The sequence below is a fragment of the Gadus macrocephalus genome, chromosome 3 (genome assembly GCF_031168955.1).
Source record: "Gadus macrocephalus chromosome 3, ASM3116895v1".
NCBI lineage: Eukaryota > Metazoa > Chordata > Actinopteri > Gadiformes > Gadidae > Gadus > Gadus macrocephalus.
Window position 1 is genome coordinate 2471155 of NC_082384.1, and position 21460 is coordinate 2492614.

The 21460-nt window shown below is 42.0% G+C and overlaps 1 protein-coding gene across 5 annotated transcripts in view; it reads right to left on the reverse strand.

Moving 5' to 3' along the window:
- Nucleotides 1–21319, reverse strand: part of helz (helicase with zinc finger) — a 123464-nt gene extending 102145 nt beyond the window's left edge. Inside the window, exons 1-8 of one of the 5 annotated variants that reach the window (XM_060046066.1) lie at nt 21189–21319; nt 20719–20778; nt 20526–20551; nt 20367–20424; nt 9523–9753; nt 6560–6596; nt 6296–6420; nt 5482–5538 (exon numbers count right to left, since the gene is read on the reverse strand). In XM_060046066.1, the coding sequence (XP_059902049.1) occupies nt 5482–5538; nt 6296–6420; nt 6560–6596; nt 9523–9735 (432 nt within the window). In that variant the 5' untranslated portion in view covers nt 9736–9753; nt 20367–20424; nt 20526–20551; nt 20719–20778; nt 21189–21319. The other 4 variants (XM_060046062.1, XM_060046065.1, XM_060046064.1 and 1 more) reach the window with 4 other exon arrangements.
- Nucleotides 21320–21460: the final 141 nt, after the last annotated feature.

Below are 21460 nucleotides of genomic sequence, written 5' to 3' on the forward strand. Positions count from 1 at the left end.
ACCCAGGGACTTTTTTGGCATGAAAACCCATAAATTAAACCGACAATTATTTTTTTTCTGACAATCAAGTAAATTATATAATAGAGGCGCCAACAAATTTTACTTAAAAACCTCCCCTATTGATACTTGGCTGCTTTAAATTTGTTGGCGCCTCTGTTATATTATTTACGGTTGCCAGTAATCCACTGGTAGGGACTTCCTGGAAACATGGACCTACCGGTAGAGGCCCATTCACACCCTACGGTAAATACGGATACGGAGCGTTTTGTCCGGTCCCGGAGGTGTTTCGTCCGTCAAAGGGTCCGTCGCTTAAGAATACGGAGTTCTCCGGGAGAAACGGAGCAATACCACCGGAAATCGAGGCGGCAGTATAGTCAAAAGTCAGACCATTCGCGAAAATAGTTAGAGTAGTATAATATCTGATATGTATATACATTGTATGTAATGTAGACAGCATGTCAGTTAATGAAATAACGAAGTGTGTTTGTGATATTATGATAAAAAGTGCAATGACTACATTCCCAAAAACACAAAAGCAGAAGAAAAACCTAAAACTTGGTAAAAAAAAAGAGCAGCATGGTTTAACCGTGAATGTAGAGAAAAAAGAAAAGAATATAGAAAAGCTAAAAGAATGCTTGAGAAGCATAGAAGTGTGGCTAATGCTGAATGTTTAAGGGAAAAAAGTAAAGAGTATAGGAGAGTGTTGCACAAAGCTCAGAGGGCCCATAGGAAGAAACTCAGTGACGAGTTAATGAGCATGAAATCTGAGAATCCAAAGCTGTACTGGAAGAAGCTGAATGATTCTAGCAAAATCAAAAGCGTATGTCCAATCACAGCAGAAGAATTCCATGACCACTTTGAAAACTTATCTGATGGGGGCATACCAATAGTACAAATACAAATAATAGACAGTATTGTTCTGAATGTGTGTTTCACTGAACAGGAAATTAATGAGGCTATTCGAAAAATAAAACCAGGAAAAGCTGCAGGCATAGATACAGTGCTGAACGAATACATTAAAAGCACCTCAACTATTTTTATGCCTCTATATGTCCTCTTGTTTAATAAGATCTTGGACTCAGGTGTTATCCCCGAGGATTGGGTGCTTGGTTTAATCGTGCCAATATATAAAAAGAAAGGGGATAAGGGAGACTCTATAGATAACTATAGAGGAATCACACTTTTGAGTTGTTTAGGTAAATTATTTACGAATGAATGAAAGGCTATGTACATTTTGTGAAGATAATTCTACACTGAGGGAGAACCAGGCAGGATTCAGAAAGAACTACTCGACTGTCGATCATATCTTTTTACTAAAACAAATCATTGATTTGTACCGCTTTAAAAATAAAAGTTTATTTTGCTGTTTCATTGATTATAGTAAGGCATTTGATACAGTCTGGAGAGTTGCACTCTGGCATAAGCTCTTAAAAATAGGTATCGAAGGTAAATTCCTTAATTTAGTTATCAACATGTATAAAAATATAAAATCATGCGTATATGTTAATGGAGCTAAATCTGAGTTTTTGGAAGTTTAACAGGAGTCAGGCAGGGTGAAAACTTATCACCACTGCTGTTTGCCCTCTTCATTAATGACTTAGAGGATTATCTATTACAAAAAGGTTGTGAGCCCATTACTTTTGATGATGCTGTGTTAGACAATTATATACAACTAATGGCACTGATGTACGCTGACGATACTTTTATCATGTCTACAACTAAGAGAGGGTTACAGAAAGCTATAAATCATATGTGTGACTTCTGTGAGAAATGGAAACTAAAAATGAATAGCGATAAAACTAAAGTTACAGTTTTTGGTTTTAGGAGAGCGGATACTAGTACACTACAGTTTGTGTGCAACGGTCAAAGTCTAGAGACTGTACATTGTTTCAGATATCTTGGCGTCATCATGAATTATAATGGCTCATTTAAAATTGCTATTGAGGAACTGCATAAGCAAGCATTGCGTGCAATGTTTGCTTTACTCAACAAATGCAGAAAGCTTCAGCTTTCTGTAGATGTCACTCTGGACCTTTTTGACAAGTTGGTTACTCCAGTTATGTTGTATGCATGTGAAGTGTGGGGGTTTGAAAAACTACATCTGTTAGAAAAACTACATCTCAAATTTCTAAAGTACATCTTAAAAGTTAAAATGACAACCTGCAGTCATATGGTGTATGGAGAGCTTGGACGGTACCCACTCTGTGTTACAGTTAAAAAAAGAATAATTGGATATTGGGGGAGACTGTTAGAAAGTAAACTTAGTAAAATCATGTACAATCAGCTACACAGCTTACATAGCAGTGGTGCATATGCTTCACCCTGGGTATCACAGGTGAAACAGATACTGGATGACTGCGGGTTGTCATACATCTGGATAACACAAAAGTACAACAACATTAACTGGCTGAAAAAAATTGTTGAGCAGAGGTTAAAAGATCAATTCATCCAGAGGTGGCAGAGCGAGCTTACAAGCATGACTTCCTGTGACACGTACATAGAATTTAAACAAGAGTTTAAATTAGAAAAATACCTGATGTATGAAAACCAAAAGTCCAGACTGGCTATCTGCAATTTTAGAACGAATAACACCAGAATACCTAAAGTCACTGGAAGATACAAAGGGCTGGAAAGAAGCGAAAGAATGTGCAACATCTGCGATTCCAATTGTGTTGGCGACGAATATCATGTGCCTTTTTGAGTGTAAAAATGTAAACGTAATGTATTATAGAAAAAAATACCTGCCAAAATATTATGTCTATTCTCCATCTAAGATCAAACTGATTTTGCTTTTGAGGTCAAATAACCCAGGGGTTATTGCTAAAACAGGTGCCTTTCTGAGAAATGTCCTGCCATTGTTTAAGCAATGTTTTAGTTTTTTCCCTTGCCGTGCACCATTGTTTTGGTCTGTAATGATTTAAGTTGAATTTTGTGCTCCATGCCATGTGCTATGGCCGTGAGCCGTAATAAATAAATGAAAAAAAAGAAATGTATTTAACGTTTTATACTTATATTATACTATATACCTGACCTTTGTATTTTATTGTTCCCCTGCTTTGGCAATGAGTTGTAACTGGTCATCTAACAACATTTTGAGGAGATAATCTGTGGGTTGGTGAGGGGTGTCAGATGCCACCGCCGCCTAGGCCTACACTTTTTGCACTTTTTCTTGCCGATTTTGGATGACACAAAGCAAAATCATCTCTCCAGATGTCATGTTTGCGAATGTCAATGCCGTTAATTTGTGAAACGACAGTCACTGCCCTCTAGAGGATTTAATGCGTAACATCCATAACGCTGAAACCAGAAGGAGGTATGAAGGGTGGTTCCGGAGGCAAAGTTGGGGCGGACGGACGAATTTCGTCCGGATCCGGAGGTATGAATCGGCCTTAAGGCACAGACTTGGAAAACAGTATTTTTTATTGAACTCCCGGTACGCTAACCAAGTTTTTATTGCTTTGTTTTGCTTTGAGGTTTGGTGCTATTTTGAGCAATATTAGTGGTTATTATTATTATGCCGCGTTTCCACTGCAGGGTGCGGTACGGTTCGGTTCGCAAAGGTGCGGTACGGATTGCGTTTCCACCGCCAAAAGTGGGCGTGACCCGGACTGAGCCGTACTCGTTTTGCCCTCGTTTTCAGTACTCCTCCGTTGGGGTACTGAAAACGAGACGAGACGCCTGAAAGGGTACTGGAAAATTCGAGCTACACACCCCCTCCGTTGATTGGTCGACAGAACCGTCACTTCCGGGCGACGTGGGGATAAGAACAAACAAACAGTAGCCTCGAGGTATTATTCTTTACAATGAACATGCCGCGTAAAACGCTTGCTTGGGCGACCAAGGAGGTGGAGACGTTCCTCTGCATTATTGGGGAGGAAGACGTTGTTTACGATGTTTACGATGTTTACGTAGCTGCCGCGGCGAACGACATCCGGCCTACCATAAAGGGTACTTTCGGCGGTGGAAACGCGACATCGGAACTGAGCTGGGCTATACCGCCCCCTCCCTCCCGGACTGAGGCGAACCGAACCGTACCCTGCAGTGGAAACGCGGCATTGGTGGCCGATTTGGAAGCATTCGCGGTGCCCCTATCCAATAACAAGGAAGTAATTTGGGGTGATACATTGCTCTGGACAACTTTGGTCAAGCTCTATACTCAATTAACAACGAAAAAAAGTGACTGGACGGCTTATTTTATGGGTTTTCGTGCCGAAAAAGACCCGTGGCAACATTTTCGCCAGAAAAACATAACGCTGAATGATTTGGGGAAATTATCGAATTGCGATTATTTAGGCCAATATTACAATTGCGATTTAGTATGCAAATTTTCTTATCTTCTGTATTATTCACAAATCACAGGAAATAAATCATTCTATAGTATGACTCGATTATGGAAAAAATTATAATCCTGGTTATTTTGGACAAGTTTGAAATCACGATTATTCAAACGATTATTTTTTAGTTTAAAAACATGACTTTTTTATTCAACATGTCTCTCCCAAAAACACTTTGTAACTGAGAACTTTGAAATTTCGTCTTAAAAAACTACACAAAATGGTCAAAAAGAAAGCTTACAAGCATTTCACTTTCATTTCACTTTCTATAAAACCAAAAAAAAATTGAAAACTCGATTATATTAGTTTTGTGATCATTTCACGCTAAAATCGAAATCGAGACGGAAATTCGATCAATCGCCCAGCCCTAGTATGACCAACACAACATTGAAAGCGTTCAAAATATAAACTGCTCTTTCCTGCTGGCCAGGTCTATGTGTTGAGATGAATTGATGCACGAATTGATTGATCATTATTTAACTATTGAATTGTAAAAGAAAAATAATACAAATCTTACTGATCTCCAGTCAGTAACGGTAACAAATAACAAAAACTGAAGTGTCGAAATATAACAATGAACAGATATGTGGCTCTACCAATCTAAAAATATGTAGATAACTCGTGCATGTTTTGAATAGCCCCGGTAGGGCAGCCTAACACAAACCTGTGCGGGAAGGCGTGCTGTACCGTTTACCAGCGCCTTTACCAAAGCCGTAAACCTGGCCATGGTCCCCGTGTTGAGGGGCGTCATATCTTATGAATTCCGCTATCTCCTTCAATTCGCTCTGCCATTTTAAATCGCGATCAAATATACTCTGGATCATTTCGGTCAGTGATGCATTCCGGGTGCTATCTGTTCTACTTGACTGGTCGGGTTTCTGTCAGTTTTCGGGTCAACAAATCAAAGCGTAGCGCGGCAAGTTGTTTTCTATTGCTCTCACTCACATATCACATGACCGGAGGGTAGCGTCAGAGGGTCGATCCAACCCTCTGATTGGTTCGATTGTTAAACATTAAAACTAACACCGTAATCCTTTTTTGCTGCAGCCACACCAGGACCAGTCACACCAGGACCAGTCCCACAAGGAACGGTCACAACATCATATTCAGGCTGTCAGTGTATTCTCACACACACACACAAACCTACTTCTATTTCCGACAGGAGCATTTTTAACCTGGTCAGGTCCTTTGTGACGATTCCGTTCTGTAGAAAAACAAAACCATTAGGTGGTTACCTGCATTGCCCAGTATTAATCAACAAGCCTTGTTTTAATTTATTCAAAGTTGTGCTACACATCACTTTTTTTTTTTTAAAGCAGATGAAAAAACTGCAACTAGGTCAGGTCAGTATAACCGTCCGTCCCTGTCTGTCGAGCAAATACTATATACGAGAAAGGACATTTAGGATGTTTGAGTATGGATAAATTGGCTCATGTCCACTAATATCTCTGTATAAATTAGTCTGCATTTCATTCTGTGTCTCACCCAATAAATGACCTCTCCCACTGTGTGTCCACAAGTCTCTACACTCTCCCTCCTACCTGCGGGTCCGTATCTCTCCCTCTCTCTACGGTCTCTCTCCTACCTGCTTGTCCCCCTCTCTCCCTCTCTCTACGGTGTCTCTCCTACCTGCTTGTCCGTATCTCTCCATCTCTCTCCGCTCTCTCTCCTACCTGCGTGTCTGTATCTCTCCCTCTCTACGGTCTCCCTCCTACCTTCGTATCGATAACTCTCCCTCTTTCTCCATGGTCTCTCCTACCTGCGTGTCAGTATCGCTCCATCTCTCTACGGTCTCTCTCCTACCTGCGTATCCATATCTCTCCCTCTCTCTACGGTCTCTCTCCTACCTGTGTGTCCATATCTCTCCCTCCTACCTGCGTGTCCGTATCTCTCCTCTCTCTACGGTCTCCCTCCTACCCGTGTGTCCGTATCTCTCCCTCTCTCTACGGTCTCTCTCCTACCTGTGTGTCTCTGTCCAGGGCCTTTGAGAGGACATTTGCCACCTCTGGCAGACTCTGCTCCTGCATCATGGACCTTAGGCTGGCCTTCAGGCAGCCCTCTCCTCTGGAGACCTCCTCCGCCAGCACTACAAACAGGGTTTTTGTCTGCTCATTATATGATGGGTTGTCCAGTACATGCACATTTGTTACATTATACTGTTGCACTACAAAATACAGTTATTCATTAATTAGAGTGTTATCCTGGGTCCTCATGGTGGGACTCACTCTGTTTGCTGTCCTCCTCTCCCTGGTCATAGTTTTTCTGTGAACAAAACAAAGACTTTGTTTTTTTAAGGACAGGATATGGAAGATTGTGACCAATATAGTTCTGGGACAGTAGGAACTTCTCCACATGGACAACCCACAATGAATCCATGGAACAACTGTGGGGTGGATATTTTAAAGCATGGACAGGTGTGTTACATTTGCTATACATGTTATCTTATGAAAGGTTTTCCCCATGCAGTGAAAGCATTGGTGTCATTTTAAGAGTTCCATGAATGGATAGCATCTCCAATCATGGAGACTGTTTTTGATCATAATAAGTTAGTGTCTTGAGTGACTGCTCTATTGGAGACCACATATCTACTGTGGGAAACTAGTAGATCGGGGATACTCATCCTCAGTCGGGGCTTCTTCATTGCAGTTTTACACAGTGCCTCAAAAAGTAGATCAATAGGCACAAACCATAGGCTCCTTCATTTTCCCCCGCATCAAAAGACCAAAACAGATTTCATAATTATTTACAGCTTCTTAAAAATTATACTCCTAAAATGGATCTGGGATATGTTTAATATGATAACGAGTTGGGATGTTAGTTTGGGAGCAAAAAAGAGCATGTAGACCCATTCTTAAGTTGGCTGTTTTTAGCCTGTTCCACCAAAATGCTATAAACTTGGAACGATTGGGGCATGTGTTAAGGTAAAAAGTAAGTTTGCCAATCGACTTATCGATTCTTAAAGACAAGATGGCATCGACGGGTGAACTACTGATGGCATTGTGTGTATAAAATGTCATTTTTTAGAAACAATCTGTACACTCACTAAGTTAACAATGCCTTGTTTTATATTTGAAGACCCTTATTATACTACCAAAGAAGTGTCGGGCTACTTCTAGCCTTTTAAGTGGTTTAAAATAGAGATTTAGTTTTTACCTTAACACATGCCCCCATCATTCGCAGTTTATAGCGTGGTAGAATCGGCTAAAAACAGCCAACTTAAGAATGCGTCTACTAGGGATGTGAATAACTCAAAATTGTCATGGTTGTATAAATCAGTGGGTGGTATGAATTAATGATCGATTATTCGATGTGTGCCGACATTCACAAAGGCAGCCATGGATCATTGGCAAAAAATCACTTAATATCTTAAATGCAAAAACAAACACTACCTGCTAAGTAGTTATAGTCAAATTGTCTGTTGTGAAAAATGCATTAAATTGTAATCAGAAAACACGGTTATATGCTTTAGACTAGTGATCGACTGATATATTCGCCAGCCTACATTATCGGCCAATATTTGCGTATGCAATATTTTTTTCAGCATCGGCCGATTCGTTTTTTGTTTTGTTTTTTCTGACTGATTTACAGACAGTTCAATAAATGTCCAATTTTTTTAATTGAGACATTGTAACATTTCTTATCATCATTGTGTCATCTTTATGATGTTAATTGAGGGAGGCTTACCCTGGAAATCCAGACCCACATCTAGAAAACTGTAGGGTCCGGCAACGAGTAATGAAAATGGCCCAACTCGACGGGCCGCACCAAGCATGCATTTGAAAATATCAGAAGAATACAAGGGGTGACGTATCCAGACCAGTGGATCTAACCAATAGATAAGACTCTTGCCGTATCCGGTCGATAAAACAGCAACGCTTTTGGCCCGCCTATATTGATACATCGATGTGATTGATTAATGTTCTGGGCAAGGGGAGGCCGAGAATATACACTCAGTATATTGCTCATTCCCAGAGTGACTCGCTGAGCAAATTCAAATTGTGCTCTCGCGAGAACTCTGGATTTCCAGGGTATCATCGGCTCAAGAAAATCGGTATTGGCGTATCGGTTATCGGCTAAGGCTGATGAAAAAATATCGGTATCGGCCCTAAAAAATCCATATCGGTCAATCCCTACTATAGACCCTATAGTATCTGTGGTATAAAGGCTGGGACGAATTTCAAATTCTAAATATGTATACTTAATGTTGAAAGTATAGACCGTCGCGAATCCCATTGAAACGAATGGCGCGGTGATTCAGTCTTCAAAGCGGGAGCTGGTAAATTGTGAAAAATGAATTAAACTGTAATCAGACAATGCGGTTATATGCTACAGACCCTAGAGTATCTGTTGTACAAAGGCTGGGACGGATATTGAGTTATAAATATGTACAATGCATACGTCGTCGACGTATGCATTATCGTCGAACTTTTCCTTTTAAAAGGAGAAATCCGGTGTAAAATGGATCTGTGATATGTTAAGTCTGATAACGAGTTGGAATGTTCGTTTTGGAGCAAAAAAGCGCGAATAGACACATTCTTAAGTAGGCTGTTTTCAGCCGATTCTACCAAAACGCTATAAACTTGGAACGATGGGGGCATGTGTTATGGTAAAAACTAAATTGTTATTATAAACCACCTAAAAGGCTAGAAGCAGCCCGACACCTTTTTGATAGTATAATAAGGGTCTTAACATATAAAACAAGGCATTGATAACTTTGTAAGTGCACAGATTGTTCATTAAAAATGACATTTTATACACATAATACTATCAGTAGTTCAACCGTTCAGGAACGAATAATCGAATAATCGAATATTCTTACCCATCCCTAACGTCCACATGCGCTTTTTTGCTCCCAACCGATCATCCCAACTCGTTATCATATTAAACCTATCCCAGGTCCATTTTACACCGGATTTCTCCTTTAACAAGATGTTATTAGTGAGGTCTAGATGGAAAAGAAAAAGGGACCGATTGTGCCAAAGGAGAGAAGGGAGGAAGAGAGAGACCGTGATGAATATTGAAGCATGCAAACGCCAGCGAGTCAAAGTTAATGTGAGACAGAGAACATGTTTGAAAGCGTGTGACTGATTAGCAGACTGGGATTGCCGGCCCGCCAGATAAAACCAAAACCATTCCAGATCCACAGCATTAGCTCATCACACCCATGCGGTCATTTGACAATGCTCACCAGCTGCAGGAAGGCGGCGATGCGGAACAGGTGGGCGCGGCAGCGGAGGGCCCCGGCCTGAGGGCTGTTTGGGGTGGGGGCTCCGGAGGGGGCCACCCGGTGCCCCAGCACCAGCAGGGCGTCTGTGCTGTGGCTGACTGCGCTCTCGTACTCCCCCTTGGCTAATGACCTGCAGGCTTCTTCACATGACTTCTCCGCTCTCCTGTCCGCCATGACTCAGGGACAGAATGACTGCAACACAAGAGCACAAAAGCAATTTTTAAATTATATGAAAAAAATAAAACTTAATTGTGATCCTATTAAATGTCGTTATGTATAGGAAATCAAGATCAAACTTAAAACTCCTTCATATTTGATTCCAACTTGCAATCATTGTATTGAAAAATGTAGCCATGTAAGGCAAGATTATGAATTGAAAATCATCCACCGAATCATAGTACCGAAAAACTCGAAATATATTATTAACCTAACCCTAACCCTTTACAATACAATATTTGTGTGAATACATCCATGTGACATGCACATGACCTGGGAACCACAGTGCTAGCTTAGCTAGTAGCAGCTAGCTGGGAAACCAAACTGACCTAGGAACACAGAGCCAACGAGGCCAGAAGCTGGTTGGGACACCAAACTGACATTGTACCACAGAGCCAACGAGGCCAGAAGCTGGCTCGGACGCAAAACTGACCTAGGACTAGGGATGGGAATCGAGAACCGGTTCCTACTCAGAAACGGTTCCAACTCAGGCCTCGACATTAACGGTTGCCCGCTTGCCCGGGGCAACCAAAAGTCATATTTGGGCAAGTTGAGATTGATTTCTGGTTGCCCGAACGGGCAAGTGGATTTTGGGTGGATGTTAATATAAAGGCTATTTATTCAAATGTTTTTAGAAACTGCAGAACAAACTTTTTTGCCGCAAAATAACACAAAATATAAGTATTTGCAATTGATCAGCGCGCCGTCTTTTCTTCTCTCGGAAAGCGAGTTAACAGACACGCTAGGGCTGCACGATATGGGCAAAATATGATATCCCGATATTTTTTGGCTGAATGGCGATATACGATATATATCTCGATATTTTCTATGGAGTGGGTTAGATGTTTTTTTTGTAAGTCAAAAGCCAAATGTGAGATGTTGTAAGCACTTTTATTAAAACATAGGTCAGTATTACTGCAACATGTGATTTTTTTATCGTTATTTTCAACAGAATTGAGTGAACATGTTTAAAAAAAAAAAAGGGACGTTTTTCATCTCAAATAATCAAAATAATCACCTATGCAAAACAATATAAAGCTGTAGGTTACACACATTAGCTACCATTAAGAGCATTGGCTTCGTCGCATTGTCCTGCGTACTACGGTGAGGGTTTCAGTGCCCCGTAACTTTAATCCCCCGCCCCCTCCCTTCTCCGTTCCATTTGGGAACATGTTTGGTTTAATTTAGCTTGTTTCGTATATTTTAATTAATTAATTAATTAAGAGCGTCACCAGAGGGCGCCCCCAACACATTTGCCGAGCGCCGGCCCTGGTTTCGGGGCAGAAGAAACTGTCTCGGCCGGTGATGCAGCAGCACAGCCACAGAGTTTTACGCATTCCTCATACTGCACTTTGTGCCGCTGCTGTAAATGGTGGAACAGATTTGTCGTGCTTCCACTTTTAGTCGCAACGGTTTTGCTACACTCTCTACAGATGACCTGCAGCTGCTGCTCATCTGTTTTTTTTAAACCCGAACTATTTCCACATTATGGAGCCGTTGTTTCTCCTTTTTGAAACAATTTCGTCTCCCGCCGCCGTCTCGTTTTCTTTACGGGTATCGTCCATGCTTGTTGTGTTGTGAGGGGGCGGCGGGGACGGGAATGAGGCGTCTTTGCACACGGCACGTTCGGAAAGACAGAGTGGGAGGGGGAGGGGTCGCGCTCACAGTCTCCAAGGCAAGCGCTGCAGACGCTTGAGGGGGAAACTGACCATTTTAACGCTTATCGATATAAACGATATTGTCAAATCTTGTATCCCCTTGGAAATTATATCGATATATCGTGCATAGCCGATATATCCTGCAGCCCTTAGACACGCATCTCTTCAGTGCGAATATAGCCCCGCCTTCTGTCACTCGCAGTGCGTTCTCTGGCCGTGATTCGAAGGTGTTGGCTAAAGGTTAGCCAACAAAGCTGGCATCGCAAGTGCAGCGCCTCCGCGAACGGTTTAGGTAGAAGGAAAATGGAGTAGTGATGGAGGAGTGCAGTTTGGAAGTACTTTGGATTGAGGCAAATTACCAAGGAAAGTCATATGCAAGAACACGGTTTTGGGTTTCATAACTGCACATGCACAGCAATAGCGATCTTTTTCACGAAATTGGACCCTCACAAATTATATATTACATGAAAGCTGAACCTCCACTTATTCCAATTATTACCTTCGTGATTTTTGTCCACAAAGTTGATTCTGATCGAATAAACCCACAATAAACAGATTATCCAGTGTCTGGGCCAAATTGTGCAACTATACATGGTGTTTTCAATCAATGAATAAGAGAAGGTTTCTTAGGAAATAGGTAAATTGCCTTCAATCAGAAAACATATTCTTCAGCGCAATCTAGTGGCCATATATTTATTTGCGAGTGTTTGGCTTGGTGCATTCGATTATATTTGCCCTGAACTTTAAATAGAGGTGTCAAGTGTCAAAATTGTAAGATATCTACCTTTATTTGTGTCTCATAGTAAGACAGCGCTCCCAACTGATAACGACCTACTGATAATTATTTCATGTGGACATGTTATCTTCCACTTATGCTGTGTTCCATGGCTTAATTCACTTTAACCAAGTATTATCCCCATTGAATATTTCACTTGCACAACAATCTTTCTTTTGGCACAAAGATGACATTATCGCCCTTGCAGTTGTGGAGATATACTCTATTTACTTTGGGTATGTTCTTTCCTGAAAAAACGTATCCCCTGATATCGAAAATGGTACAGAATATCGATATTTTCCAGGTATAGTGTTGAAGTGGGAAAATCCAGTATCGTGACTGACAACACTACTAGAAACGCGATTGTGATTATTCAGTTAGCGCTACAAGAAACTTGAAATTTAAAAAATACATATCTTTGCTACCTCTGACATTTAGTTATGTACATTTGCATAACATCATGCAGGTCTACATATAACTTGGCGATAGCTTTAATAGGTTGCAACGGTGGACTGAAATCACTTCATGGCACGATGTGAACGATCGATAAATAAGTAAACAAAGAGAAGTTTGTTATTTTTTAAACACAACATGTGTGGAAGCTAACATTCAGCTTCAGTCTGAGCTAGGAAGACTTTCTGAGCCCCCCAAAAACCAGGCCGGGTGCCTGGCAAAAAGAGGCCCGTTCATGATTCTGATTATAATTTGGGCAAGTGAACATCACATTCGGGCAAGTTGAACCAGACCTGGGCAAGTGCTTTTGAAACCTTAGTGTCAACCCTTGGAGTACTCTACGAGCCTCTAGATAAACATGAATGCATGAGCACCAAGAAACAAACTGGTGCTCCTGTGAGAACCAGATCAAAATTGTTATGTGCACCCCTGGCAATTTCCATGTTACAAAACAACACAGACACAGCTGCTGCGTTAGGCTAGCCATGATGATCAAATGCATTGTTGGACATAACATTACTTTTAAGTTGCCACGTTAGCATTCAAATGAACTAATCATAGCATAGCACTGCAATGAGGATAAGAGTTGATTTAAAATGCCCCACTGTCATAGCTGTTGTTCTAATATGCATTGCTTTTGTGTTTTCTAGGACAAAGCAAAGAACCTTGCCGTCCTATCTTGGGAAAGAGACACAATGCACTCCACAGAAGGCAGCTGAGCTGAGCAAAAGGATCTTGAGAGTAAGTAATTATTAGCTCGCTGTTGCATGCTGTGAGCATCTTTTAGGATGGAAAGGCTGTGTCCAGGGCCACCTATTAGACGCCATAGTTCTAGTTCTAGGCTGAGGCTACCTTCCACCACGTCTCCCCAACGTGACGTCATCACCGAATGACGTTAGAAAACACCCGTTACTGACAAAAACTGGACTATAACACTATTTTGGAGACATTTTATAAATGATACACATATTTTGAGTACTTTATGTAACCCATTAATCAAAACTTCCAGTTAACCTGCATGTAGGCCTTTAAGTAGCCACAACTTTTAAATTATCTTTTGAGATAAATAATTTATTGAAAATTAAGATTTCAATCATTGTATTGCCGTAAGTTGGTTGTTGTGACTATTAGTGGATAAATGTCTGTTTGTTGGCTTCATTCTCACAGGCTTCCTTTGGAGTTTGCCTCTCTTGCATACAACATACATACAACAACCTTGGACAACTACTGCTACTTGATTTGTTTCAGTCATCTTTCTCATTTCCATCTCCTTGTTTTAGCTCTCATTTATACCATTTAATCAAGTTGCCAAATTTCTATATTTTAGCTTAGTCAATAGTATCCATCCCAAATCTCTGCCCTGTCCCACACCGTTCAAACCCCACCGTCTGCTCTGTCCCTCACTGTTGATCCAACCCCACCGTCTGCTCCTCACTGTTCATCCAACCCCACCGTCTGCTCTGTCCCGCACTGTTCATCCAACCCCACCGTCTGCTCTGTCCCACACTGTTGAGCCAACCCCACCGTCTGCTGTCCCTCACGGTTCATTCAACCCCACCGTCTGCTCTGTCCCACAGTGTTCATCGAACTCCACTGTCTGCTCTGTCCCACACTATACATCCAACGCAACACTCTAAGTTAAGAGTGTCAGATGGTGCCAATATTTATTTGAATATTGTTCACGGATGTTATTATCAGGATTCTTGCCCCTTTTCGTTCAAGTTTTACCAGACTTACACAGGATTTCCACCAGTTTAAATTTGTGAAACTTTTTAGATTAAATAAGGATTTTTTTTTTGTAAAACGCATAAGTCATGTGTGTTTGAGCCGATGTTTCGGTGCCTGAAAACAGACTTTTGAAACCAGGTCCAATGGGGAAAAAGAAAAAAACGGCCACCTGCGTTTTCGGATATGCAAATTATGACGTCATCGCCCCCCCACCAGGGGGTAACTTTGGATTTCCATCAAATTTGTTTTGTTTGATTTGTATTATTTTTGTAGCTTTAAATACAGCCCCTTGGTAAATGTAATAACTAACTGTACATTAAAAAGTATTTTCTCTCTCTCGCTCCATCTACAAGGTTTAACAACTGCTTTCTCCTCATCGACTGTATGTTTGTATATGGCGCGTAGGCTTGATACGCATGCTCTACCTCGTCGTCTTTTTTTTTTGGTGGAGAACCAGCGCCACATATAGGCCTTGAATATCTATATCAGCGTTTCTACAGCTAGATGCGTTTTTGCAATGAGTCTTTACGGAGAAATTCCTGAAACGCTGCCAAGGAAATTGGAGGGGAAAAGATAGTTTTCGCTCGTGTAGACGGGGCCTAGGACACGCCTCTTTAGTTGCATTACAGCCTGCTTAACAAAAGCTACCGCTGTCTGATGACAGAGCAGCTCCCTTTCTGATTTCAAACTCCACACAACTTCATTGGGCTAATACCCTCTATCCTAATTACTCTAAGACACACTTTTAAAAATGCTTTGAAACACAAAACATGACCATAAAAAACATGGAGGTCCCCTTTCCTTTGCAACTTTAAACCCACTGTGGTAGTACAAGAGCAGGGATGGGCAACTTTCATGATAAGGAGGGCCACATTTTTCATCATAACCATCAGAGGGCCACATGACTGCACACTTCAACTAAACGTGAGCTGAGAGAAGCTACTCAATTTTGTAGGAATGCACCGAAATGAAAATTCTTAGCCGAAACCGAAAACCGAAACACCGCAAGTAATTATTATGCCAATTATTAGTACCATTTAGGGATGGGCACGAGTAGTAAATTCCAAAGTCGAGTGATCGAAGGAATTCCTCGAGGATCAATCGAGTACTCGTTAAATCAAATCTATTTTTAGAATGCAACGCATCTGCAGCAGGAATAGGCCTGATGATGAACGGCAATATTACCAACCAAACATGTAATGCTTATTCTCCATCAAAACAGTCAGAGTTATCAGAGTATTCATTACGTTCAACGTTCAAAACACATTTTCCTTACAAAAATAAATATGCGTCTCACAATTTAAATCACGTCGAACCAAGGCCTGTAACAGTTTAAAAAAAACGAAACAAGTAGCCTAACCATTGCAAATAAATGCTTAAAGCTGCAAATAAAACGGCAGCAAATGGACTATGGAAATACTCAGCGTTGTGATCTTCTCTACACGCCCGGGATTACAGCTGCGTCTTGCGGCGGTGAAAATAGCCGACACACTTTCACTTTCACCGTTGCTGCGGGTCTGCTTTCCCGAACTCACCGTTGTGTTTCAGGAGCATATGTTGCCGCATAGTACTTTCTGGTAGCTCGATTTCGCTTGGCATATTTTACATTTCACCTTATGATCTCCTATTTCTTTAAAGTATTTCAATTCTTCGCTGCGGTTTGCTTTAACCTCCATCTCTTAACTTTTTTAATTCTACACGGCACGGAACGCGCCATGGAAATGGATGCATTTAATTTTCTTTGTGCCTACGTCATGCGTTAGTGGCGCCGACAGAAAATTGATACATTTGCTTCAGAAAACTTTGTTTGTGTGTGTATATGCAGAGTACTCGAGTAATCGATTCCTCACGCCCATCCCTAGTACCATTTAGGGTTGCCTCTGTATAAGTTTGGCAGCTGTTTTATTTTTGATGTGTTTTTTCATAAAAAAAAGAAACATACAAACCTAATAGATAGGCTACCTAATAAAGCGTTGGAACACGCAAGACCGGTAACCATAGCAACGCCGGTAAACGAACACCGCGAAGCCCAATCCCTACGAGAGCTCCCCGCGCTACGGCCATCCGGAGGCGCACAGAGCTTTTGGCCGTGATGTAATGCATAAAATTATATTATACTATTATATATAGATCGTTATAAGACGCTGTCACCGAGAATTGGCGAGCTGCCAGACGCTGTCACCGAGTGTGAGAGGAGAGATGACGGAGAAGATGGCGGTTGACCTAGTTTCAAAGTTGAAACCGTTTATACTCTGTAATACCGGTGTTGAAACGAGTGTACTACTCGGTGTGAAAATGTCCATACCGCGGCAACCCTAGTACCATTGCATTTATGGCTATGACTGTGTACTAACTTCATTCAAATCAAGGCATCGCAATCTTTGCAAATCGCTATACGTGGGTCTTTCTCAAAAACATTGAAAAACGTCCACACCGCAGACATATTGGCGCTTATCCAGACAAGCGTGTGCTGGCCGCGCTTTTAGTATGCGTCACACATTTCTGTTTCGGCCGTGTTGTTTCGGTGATACAAAGAATTTCGGCCGAAAATGCGGATGTCGATCGCCGGGGCAGCTACGTAAACATCGTAAAAAACGTCTTCCTCCCCAAGAATGCAGACGAACGTCTCCACCTCCTAATAATACCTAGAGGCTACTGAATAATACCTCGAGGCTACTGTTCGTTTGTTTTTATCCCCGCGACACCCGGAAGTGACGATTCTGTCGACCAATCAACGGAGGGGGGGGGTGTAGCTAGAATTTCACGGGACCCTTTCAGGCGTCTCGTCTCGTTTGCGGTACCCCAACGGGTACGGCAAAGTCCGGGTCACGCCCACTTTTGGCAGTGGAAACGCGACCCGACCCGCACCTTTGCGATCCGATCCGTTCCGCACCCTGCAGTGGAAACGCGCCAATAGACTCTAAGGAAAGTCAAACTGCTAAATAAATAAAACAAAAGAAGAAAGAAACTTAGTATGTCGTTTTGAGAACATTTATTGCAAAACTAATCATACAACATAATGTTGTAACTGCAGACTTTAAAAACGAAAAAAATCTTCTGTGTACTGACGTATACTTCTCTTAATGAAATTAAAACTGGTGGGGTCTTGTTAATAAAGAAGCGGATACTGTGAATTAGGGAAATACGTCCAGTATTAGGCATGGCAATTTTAAATAAAGAAAAATCTTCCAAGTGTGTGCACAGATACTTGCTATTAAAACATACAACAAGTGCAAAATGAACGCATATCATTTTTAAATGAACATGAAATGAGCGCAATCACCAGTTCCTCCGTTTCGCTTTCAGCCATATTTACTTAGATGACGGTGATGCGTTGAAGCCGGTTGGAGCTCATGGCTCTTTAAATTTCGCGGGTCGCGGACGATGCGTTGCAGCCGGTTGCAGCTCGTGGCTCTTTAAATTTTGCGGGTCGCGGATGATGCGATGCAGCTGGTTGCAGCTCGTGGCTCTTTTTAAAATTCGCGGACAATGCGTTGGTGGCTCTTTTTAAAATTTGCGGGTCGCGGACGATGCGTTGCAGACGGTTGCAGCTCGTGGCTCTTTATATTTCGCGAGTCATGGATAGATTGCGTCAAACATACATTATCGCGATAGAGCAATATAACTAAAATCTCTATCGTAGGCCACTTTTTATCGTTTATATCGTATATCGTTTATATCGCGCATTCCTAGGCCTGACTGAGTGAGGATGCGGGCCGTATGCGGCCCGCCAGTTGCCCATCCCTGTACTAGAGTGCTGTCTCTGCCCTGACAGACCATTGCAGAAGGAAGCCAAAGGGCCTCAGCCTGATACAAATGTGTGTCACGGTTTACATCAGCCATCTTGGCATCCCTACTACAAGGCACATCAAAGAGATGCATCTGTAACTGTAGCTCACAACCAAGCCCACGTGCATTCAGAACACACAACACTGACGCTGTATCTTGGTGGGACAGGCAGCGCCGCAACAGCCTAGTGTTCTAGCCCCAGCAGGACTGGCAACTCAAAGCCAGGGCATTTAAAGACACTATCAAATCAAAAAATGTACTTTAAATCAGTAGCTCATTGACACAGTCATATAAACCTCCCATTCAACAAAGTACACCCATCATTATGCTAATGCTGATGTTTAACATCCAATCCGCGTAACTCCCCATTGCTGGTCGGATGTTACATTAACTTGTCCGTGCCGGTAGGCTTCACATTCAAACCAATAATTGAATAACATCTTTCCACTCAACCCTCAAATTCTCAAATGTTCCTTTCCACAATCCAATGAATTCCTGATGGATCAAGATATATTTCTGTTTTGCTATTATCGATTTTGATAATAACATTTGGATAATAACAATATAACAAAAAGTTAGAATTAGGATAGGCTCTGAATGCCATTTCAAGTTGTCTTGAATAAGCAGCAAGCCGCTGCTTGAGAAGCCAGGGTTCTCGTCACTGAGGCCCCGTCGACACAGAGCCAAAACAGGCGAAAACGATCCGGTTTCGTTTTATGCTGTTCAGGAATATCTCCGTAAAGACGGAGTCATTGCGAAACCGCAACGAGCTGTGGAAACGCTTTGGTAACTATTCAAGGGCTGGTTCTCCACAGAAAAAAGTGGAGCGCATCGAGCCTGCGCGCTATATACATACATTCAGTCACGAGGAGATTCAACCTTTTAAATTGAGTAGAAATACTTTTTAATGTAGTTAGTAATTACATTTATCAAGGGGCTATATTGAAAGCTACAAAAATAATACAAATAAAATAAATAAAAAATTCAAAGCAACTCTGACGTCCCCCAGCTGGTTGGGGGCTAATGACGTCATCGTTTGCGTTTCAGGCTTCCACACGAATCGTAACACGAAACCGCATAGGTCCGGATAGATTTGAAACCACCTCCGAGGGTGGTTTCAGAAATGTGCGGTTACGGGCACCGGATTCGCCGGCTCCGTCTGGACAGTCGGCCGAAACGCACAAGACTTATGCGGTTTCACCAAAAAATCGGCTCTGTGTGGACGGAGCCTGAGATTAAGGCCCGCGGAATCCCATGTCCTCCCAGGTGCGGGTCGTGCCACCCACGGTACGAGGCGTGTCCCCAGCGGTGCGGGCTTACCCGGTGGAGCCAAGGTCGCAGCAACTCAACCTTCCCAAGAAGCATCTCAACTTCTGGTCCCATTGACAATCTCAAATCGGGTAAAAGCTTAAAATACTTCAGCACACATACATGGCATTATCCAGATAGAAAGGATTCAATCTAAAATGAAACTACAACACAACAGACTTTGCCAGTGAGCTTGTGAGACAGAGCTACACACAGCTTTTGAGACACAACCATCGTTCCATGAAACACAGATTTTTGGTAAAGATACATAGACGCTTATGTTTTGATAAAAACTTTCTATGAAAACTTGAATAGTATTGTCTCATTTCCACATCATCCCTAATCATACTGAGCTGATAGCCGTTTTTTTCACTTGTTTGACATTTAAAGTGTGGATTTTTGCAATTGTATCATCTGAAGTAAATCCTATTACTGAAACCAATTGAATCAGATTCAGCGTTCCTTGCCAGCTTCTATGTTTGTTTGACCATGACAAGGAAGGAATTTGAAGTTCAACCATGACACACCATGAAATATTAAATTGTGAGAAAGAATCACACTCAATTTAGAGTACTCTATACAGACTTATACGTCTTCTGATGAAAAACTGAGTTATGTGCTCTGCAATATTTCTATCCATTTAATATAAAATTTGAACTTTTGGTTCAAATATTAAGAGAGTGCAGTAGCTCCATTCTGGATATTACTTTAAAATTGTATACATTACAGGGAGTTATTCATTCCCAGACGGAAGGGAATAAAACACACAAAGCCTTCTTACATGTTTAACATGTCATAAGTTACAATTACCATAGTAACTTGCATAACTTATCAAAAAGGATTGTGTGACTGTGGATCTTTGCTGGGATATAATGTACCATTTGAGGTCATAACAAGGGGTGAAACTCGGCCATATCACCGCGTTGTTAATGGTTTCTGTCCAAGGAATGGGATACAAGAAAGGATTTGATGTGGTGAGGTAACTCCTAAGCTTACTAGAAAACAAAACGAGGTATTAGTAGTAGACGGAACAATACCAGATAACGTCATGGACTTCAGGGCCCTGGTGAAGAGAGCACAACATAAACAACCGTGTGTACAGCCAGTACTGCACTGGTGCATCCAGTGAGATCCTATAGGAGGCTCATCCACCAGATCTACTTGGTTTTCTCCGTCAGACTGTTTTAAATTCTGCAACTTGTCCCAAAGCTGAGTAAAGAGCAAACATACAAGTGTGCTGTGTGACTTCATCAGGAGGAGCTGTGTTCGGCTGGTCCACTTCCCTGCCTTCTGCAACACACCGACCCCGTTACAAACAGACACAGACATGAGTAAGTACCACGGCAGACATGAGTCGGTACCACGGCCAAAACGAGGCCCACGAACCGCTGGGACCACCGGGGAGCTGCTTGGTCACAACAGGGCCTTTCCCGACACCGAACTGGCAGGATCACAACAAGCTGGCTAGCTTGTTAGCTTTAGCTAGCAATTTGGCTAGGCTAGCAAGCTAAATGGGTTCGGGCCTGAACATTTGGCACGGTTTTAAGAGTCATATAATTTATCAGACATCGTATTATTAAGTACGGGGCGAATTAGTACATTCGCTATTCGCTATAAGATTTTACGGACATAATTTCTTTCACCGTACTTGCATCGAAAACGACAACTGAAAGGCCTGAAAAAGGGAAGTGTACACTTACCTAGCCTTACTTTCTACGCCATCTTGGATCCACTTGTCAGTCCATCGCAGAGCACGGCGGGACCGCGCGCCTCGTGAAGGTTGAGGGGGTACGCGTGCGCGCGTGCATACACAACGTTCATCCGTAGTGCGCGTAGACGCGTGACAGAGGAACTTGGGCCCGGATGGGCAAAAGATCAATATAAGTTTATCTTACTGGGATTTGGGAATGACATACGGAGCCGGGTTTTGGGATTCCCACCGAGTTATTCATTGCATTATTTGTTGACTAGC